The 7,273-nt window shown below is 38.7% G+C and overlaps 1 protein-coding gene across 1 annotated transcript in view; it reads right to left on the reverse strand.

Moving 5' to 3' along the window:
• MDM4 (MDM4 regulator of p53) overlaps positions 1-4,113 on the reverse strand; it is a 31,034-nt gene extending 26,921 nt beyond the window's left edge. The window contains exons 1-2 of the mRNA XM_007956016.2: positions 4,009-4,113; positions 1,328-1,402 (exon numbers count right to left, since the gene is read on the reverse strand). Of these exons, the coding sequence (XP_007954207.1) occupies positions 1,328-1,402; positions 4,009-4,086 (153 nt within the window). The 5' untranslated portion in view covers positions 4,087-4,113. The remainder of the gene's footprint in view (positions 1-1,327; positions 1,403-4,008) is intronic.
• Between the last annotated feature and the right edge of the window lie 3,160 nt (positions 4,114-7,273).

Below are 7,273 nucleotides of genomic sequence, written 5' to 3' on the forward strand. Positions count from 1 at the left end.
AACAAAAGACAGGCATATGAGTTGAACATTTACCTGAGGTAGATACACTCCTTGGAGAGAACAATCATGGGAGAAAGAAGGGCTGTTTATACACAGGGAGACAGCTCAGGGTTCAGGAGTGCAAGGAGGGATGGACAGAGGGAAGAGGTAACTATCGGGAGGAAGTGGGAGGGAAGCTATTGCATTGGGGTAAATTGTAGTCAATGTCATGAGACAACGTGTGTATGAGCTGCTGTATGGAAAGTGAATTTGCTCTGTAAACTTTTACCCAAATCACAATAAAAAGAAAAAAAAATGTCTGTCTTGAGCTCTTTTAAGTCTATTTATATGGGATTAAATTGACAATAGCAATTCAAAAGACTGGATAGGAAACTTAGGGGGCAGTTAAGTGTACATTAATGGAGAGGAACAACTCAGAAAAGAAGAGAAAACTAACAGACCACGTGAACCTCAACCTCCATGATCCTGAGACCAGAAGAATTAGATGGTACCCAGCTACTACTCCTAACCACTCTGAACGGGACCACAATAGTACATCCTGGATAGAGTTGGGAAAAAATGTGAAACAAAACTCAAAATCATAAACGAGACCAGGCTCTGATAGAGACTGGTGGAACCCCCAAGACTAAGGCCCTTAGACACCCTTGAAGCCTAGAACTGAACTCACCCCCATGGCTCAAAGTTCAGTTGAGCAACAGACAGATCTCTAAGGTGATCAACAACACCAGGGAGGTATGCACTCCTTAGATCAACAAAAGGGCAGCATCTGCCCAAGGAGAAAGTTCAGAAGGCCAGAAGGGACAGCAAAGAAGGACAAAGGGAAATGGTAAACAGGAAGCAGGAAAAGTGTTGTTACATTAGGGGATTACAATCAATGTCATGAATCAAAATATGTATGAATTGCTGAACGGAAAACCAATCTGCTCTGTAAACATTGACCCAAAGCACAACAGGTTTTTCTTTTTCTTTCTTTCTTTTTTTTTTTTTTAAAAAAGGAGGGTGAGAACAGTTGAATTGGTATGTTTTGCTGTGTATATTCTTAAAAACAACAAAATTGAATTTTAAAAAAAAGGAAATATGAAGTCAACTTGAACTCGATACTCTTTCTAAAACAGAACAAAAGTTGATCTTCCAGTACCTCAGGAGCAGAACTTCCTTTCTTAGACCTAAACATAAAAAAAGCTAGAATACATAAAAGAAACCACATACAGAGGATTCATGGTACCATCAGCAACTGAAATATAAAATGACATTACTGCTACTTCTCAGATGTTCTTAAAACATTTAGCTCAACTGATTCCCTTGATAATTTTCTCTGCTGACTTACCTCTTTAACAGTGAATGTTTCACCTTGTGCACCTGCTGCCTGCAAAATCTTCAAAAGTGGCAGTTTTGGTCGTACCTGATACAAACACAAAATAAATCTTCTATTTACATTTCAGTTAGATTTGCCTCTATAACCCTACAGCACAAGAGAACTTCCTCAAATCTTTTTTTTTTTTTAAACAAACCCTAGAGTAGATTGCTTGTCACCTAATACATACAATCATCCAATGCATAAAATAACAACTTGTTATCTTCCTAGAATATCACATTTTCAAATGATAGCGGAGTTTAAAGCCAGACTACCCAGGAGTGAATCTTGGCCTCACCACTTACAAGCTGTGTGACTATGGGTGAATAACCTACTTCAATTTCCTCCTCTCAGGAATAAATGAGTTTACATATGCAAATTGTGAAGAACAAGGCCTGACACACAGTAAGCACCATGTAAGTGTTTTGGTTACTATTAGTTACTGTTGTGGAACAATTACTTCAAGTATACTTTATTAATCATCTTCCCTCCCTAAAAAGAACCAGTGGTATTATCAGATATAGATATTTAATTAAGAGAAAATTTCTTCTTTAATTTAGGCTGTCTCCTGGATTCACAAAAACAACTATTAATGTATTGTTTCTCATGTTCTAACATAGAAGTATTTTGCACATATTAGTCTCCAAAGAGATATATTGTATTGTAAGATTATTTTTCTAATACTAGTCAAATTTTTTCTCCCTCATGGCAGAAACTGCCCATTTCCTATGTAATCTCACTAAATCAATGAAATCAATAAAAACATTGAGCAGTTGGGTATCTGGAAATTCATTAAATCATTCTAATCTGGAGGGGAAAATAAAAACCAGAATGCTTTGGGGAAAAAAATCAGGATCGTCAACCCAAATTCATTTAGGATATATCTCAAAATGGAAAACTATGCCAAAGTTCTTTTCCAGAGAGCCCCTAAACCAAAAAGTTCTTCTAGGGCATGTATCTTAAATTTCTTTTCAGTGCTTTCAAACTGTTTGAACAGCACTAGACATGTGTCTTTTGGGTAGAGTAGCCTAGAATAAGACAATGTGTGCTTTGACTGATATTATTCTTGGAATGGGCATATCTTGCAATTGCTACACATGAATATTCTACCTATCTTAAATGTATCATATATTTATGAATTCAGTTAATTCAGTTCCTAAGTAACACAGGGACTAATGTCACTTGCCTTTTAATACCTAACTTCTTTTACCTAAAATATTTACCTGAAATAAAATAAAAATAAAAAACTATATTTTTATAGAACAAATTAAAATTCAACAATGTTCTGTTTAGCCACATAATTAAAAATAATAATAGTCATATTCACCTCTCTCCTCTTACAACCACTCTGGTTTTATCACGTGTAAGGCCTCTGTCATTCTAAGGTTTTACAAATAATTTCTAAATTTTCTTTTACTATTTTTTAATAACTTCATTTTATATATTTAAATCTTTATGTTTTTAGAAACCATGGAGGCAGAGAGGCAGTGGGATAACATATTTAAAGTGCTAGGGAGAAAAGAAACTATTAACCAAGAATACTAGATCTGGCAAAACTGTCCTTCAAGAATAAGGTCAAAATTAAGACATTCCCAAATAACTAAAAGCGGACAGAACTCATTACCACTAGACCTGCCCTGGCCCACAATGGTGAAAATGATTACGTGCTCAGCTGCTAACCAAACGGTAAGAGGAGGCTCAAGTTCACCCAGAGGAACACCCAAAGAAAGCCTGGTGATCTACTTTGAAAAAAATCAGCTACTAACATTCAATGAAGCACAGTTCTACTCTGACACACATGGGGATCACTATGAATCAGAATCAACTCTACGGCAACTGGGTTTTTTTTTTTGGCCTGCCCTAAAATAAATGCTAAAAGGAAGCCATACATAGGGAGCAGAAGGAATTCATTAAAGGTAATGTATTGACAAGTATAAGGGCCAGATTTAAGGTATTTTGGCTGGTCAGTGTTTAATTTATCTGGAGTTTGTTTTTGTACAAAGTTTGAGAGGTATGGAGTGGCCAGTTATGTCAAAACTATTCATTATAAGCCACTTTTTCTGTCCAAATCCAAATTCCACCTTTATCATCCATTAAGATATAGAATCCTACATATTGTGAAATGTTTACAAAATACACAAAATAAAATTACATATTTTTATAAGTATATATATACACACAAATGTTAGAGGAAATATATGGAAAGACTTTGAGGGAGGAAAGGGAAGAGATGGTTAAAGGAATCTTTATAGATAATATTTTAAAGATCGATACATTATAAAGCTTGAATTTTTTATAATAATACATTTGTTATATAAAGAAAACAAACTGATTACACCACCACCAAGAAGACAGAAAACAAACTTATTTAACCTAGCCCCAAATTCTCCACTAGCCTTTCCCACTCAAAAGCACATTAGTTTTCAAGATGTATACTTTTAGGCAATCTATAATCTCCAAAATTTTATTTAGTCAATGATCAATTCAAATTTACGAACAATGATACTGCTTATCTTTCTATAATATGGCATTTTAAAAAATAACCATTTCTGCTCTGTATAAAATCCTACATACAGTCTGTAAAGTTAGCTACATGCCTCAATTCAATTTTTAGAAATTTTTAAGAAAAATAGGAATGCCTAAAAATAATTTACCTGAGTAATTTGTTCTGGAGAGATCCTACAAGCACTGTCAGATGTTGAACACTGGGCAGAGGTGGAAAGCGATGTCATTTTGGCGGTGACGAAATGGCAGTCTGTTGATAAAACTACAAGGAAAAGAATTCATAAATTATATTCTAAAGCAGAAAATTCTCTTTAGCATTTACAAACAAGCAGCCAGCAGAAGTAAAAATGACACATATAACAGAGCTCCTTAAGCAAATGCAACATACCCTTGATGAGATTCTTAACGCCTTCTGGATCACGCTCTAATTCGGAGCTGCCAAAAACTGAAGCACTGAATTAAAAGTAACTCATCTATGCTTCCCTCAGGTGAAGCTGGAAACAGAAATAGGCCTGGGCATGCTCCAACCTCCACTTTGATATGAATGTGTAAATTAGTTTAGCTGAAAGTCAAATTTACAATCATTATCTCCCAAAGGAGACAAGATAGTTCTTCAGTATCTCCTCCTCTCTGGGACTGTGCTTAACCGCCTGGAAGACAGGTGCAAGGCTGGGGGAATTACCAAGATAATAAAAATTCCAACAGCGTCAAGGAAAAACCTCAACAACATGTTGGAACATGTCTTAGAAATGGGCCACAGGAAAGCAAGGATCAAATTTTTCAGTATCAGTTAAAACCAGCTTTTTACACAGGCATATGAATTGAACATGTACCTGAGACAGATACTCTCCTTGGAGAGAACAATCATGGGAGAAAGAAGGGCTGCTTATGCATAGGGAGACAGCTCAGGGGGCAGGAGTGCATGGAGGGATGGACACAGGGAAGAGGTAACTATCGGGAAGAAGTGTGAGGGGAGCTGTTGCATTGGGGTAAAATGTTGTCAGTCATGAGACAAAAAGTATTTTTAAATTGGTGCCAAACACAGCAACAGCACAGCAACTAGATACCTAGAAAATGGGTTAAACCCAAATAGACATATATCGTCAGGGAATGATATTGCATGAATTAATATACAGAGTAATATTTAATTTTTTTCACCTTCTACCTTTTTTCCTTTAAAAAAAAAAAAGTGGTAAGGAAAAAATAAAATTTTAAGTAAACTTGCTTGAGGTTACCTCCCAGCTTTTATTTTGGTGAAGAGTGACAATGAGTGAAATTCATGAACAAGCAGCCATGTATCAGGGAAAACCAAAAAAACCAAAACACTGCCATCGAGTCGATTCCAACTCACAGCGACCCCACTGGGTTTCCAAAGTGGTAAACCTTTATGGAAGTAAATTGCCCAGTCTTGCTTCTGCAGAGTGGCTAGTGGATTTGAACCACCAACTTTCTGGTTAGCAGTCAGATGCCTTAGGCACTGTGCTACCAGAGCTCCTCCTTACATCAGGGAAAAAAACAAAAAAAAAAACCCACTGCCATCCAGTCTAACCCGACTCACAGAGACTCCCATTGTGTTTGAAAGGCAGAAAATCTTTACAGAAGTAGGTTGCCCAGTCTTGCTTCTGCAGAGTGGCTGGTGGATCTGAACCATCAACCTTTTGGTTAGCAGTAACATGCCTTACTCACTGTGCTACAAGAGTTCCTTTACATCAGGGAAAGGAGCCTAGAAAAACAGCCAACAAGTAGACTGGCTAAAGTTAACAAGATTCCTCACTCTTTTGAGAAGGCTTATTAACTGTAACAAAATATAAATCTCCCCCCCCCAACTGGTTGCCCTTGCTACAAAACAGAAAATACAACTGGGTGTAAATACAACTTACAATTTTAAAGCAACTGGCTTTTAATTGGCACTTCAAACCTTACAAATATAAAACCAATCTGGATTTCCCCAAACCTACTAGCCCTATGTAGCGTACTGCCTAAGGCATCTGACTGCTAACCAGAAGGCTGGTGGTGGTTCAAACCCCCCAGCCACTCCTTGGAAGGAAGGTTGGGCAATCTACTTCCGTAGTGATACCACCTCGGAAACCCAAGGAGGGGTCACTATGAGTCGAAGCCAACTCAACGGCACATAACAACAACAACAACGAGCCCTATAGTTTTCTCCATTTCAATAAACACAAGTCCATCCTTCCAGTTGCTCAAGTCAGTAACACTGAAGCCATCCCTGACTCTTCTTTCTCATACCATACCTAATCCATTAACAAATTCTGAAGCTTTACTTCCAAAATATATCCGAAGTCCAACCACTTCTCCCCACTCCCATTGTTACTATACTAATCCAAGCCACCCATAAATGAATTATTGTTATTAGCCTTCTAAAGGTTTTCTTGCTTCTACCTTTGGCCCTTGTCTTAGTTCTCTGGTGCTGCTATATATTCGCACAAGTGGATAGCTTTAACAAACAAAAATGTATTCTCTTACAATTTAGGAGGCTAGAAGTGTGAGTTCAGAGTGCCAGCTCAAGGGGCTGGGTAGAGGCCCCTCAACCTTGGGCTTCAGCTCTGCCTCTTATTCCAGGCCCACTAGAACAAGCTGGTGACTTCTTCTGACTCACACAGCTGCTGAGACTGACAAATCCAACACTGACAGGTAAAATGGCAGACTGTTGGCTCACAGGCTACGAAGGCAACCAAGCCAAGATGGGCAGGCAAGACAGCAGACCACTGTTTCAAGTCCAGGAACTAGAGATGAACACTGAACCAAATGCAGGATCCTTTCTACATATACTGGAAGCAAGCCACATCCCAAAGGCAACTCTCCTTTAACTGATTAGCTGCTGCGGTGAATTGCTTGATGTGGCCCTTCTAGCCATTGTCTTCCATTCTGTGATGTTTTGTAAATCCCATTATCCATGCCTATTTGGGGTGGTGTGGTAGTTAAGGTCAGGTATCAACCTGGCTGGGCAGCTGGTAGTAGTCACTCCCTATAATGACTGGCAATCGACTCTGTGATGGGATTTAGGTTAATTCTGTTGGGGCAACACAGGTAGAATTTATCTTGAGTCCTGCTTTGCTGGAGGGTATAATTCAAATCACCACCCTTAGCTTCCCTGAGGGTATACCTATGAATCTTCTGGGAAGATTCGCCCACCACTTGCTCCGGCTTTGTGTCTTGGATCATCCTCATCTCATCCCTGGATTTGGGACAGCAGCCGCCGTCTGATCTGCTGATCGAAGTTCATCAAACTCCGAGAGTTGGGAGGATCCTCCAGACCTACTCACGGACCCGGGACTCGCCAGCCTGCCAGCCTCCACCACTACGACATGAGATGAACCCTTGGGTGTCTGTGAGTTCTGTGAGGCGTTACAGCGAAATACAGAACCCTAAGACTGGGGAAATTACTGGGAGGAG

The sequence above is a fragment of the Orycteropus afer genome, unplaced genomic scaffold, assembly GCF_000298275.1.
Source record: "Orycteropus afer afer isolate SDZICR_OR568_19922 unplaced genomic scaffold, OryAfe1.0 scaffold00572, whole genome shotgun sequence".
NCBI classification, from domain to species: domain Eukaryota; kingdom Metazoa; phylum Chordata; class Mammalia; order Tubulidentata; family Orycteropodidae; genus Orycteropus; species Orycteropus afer.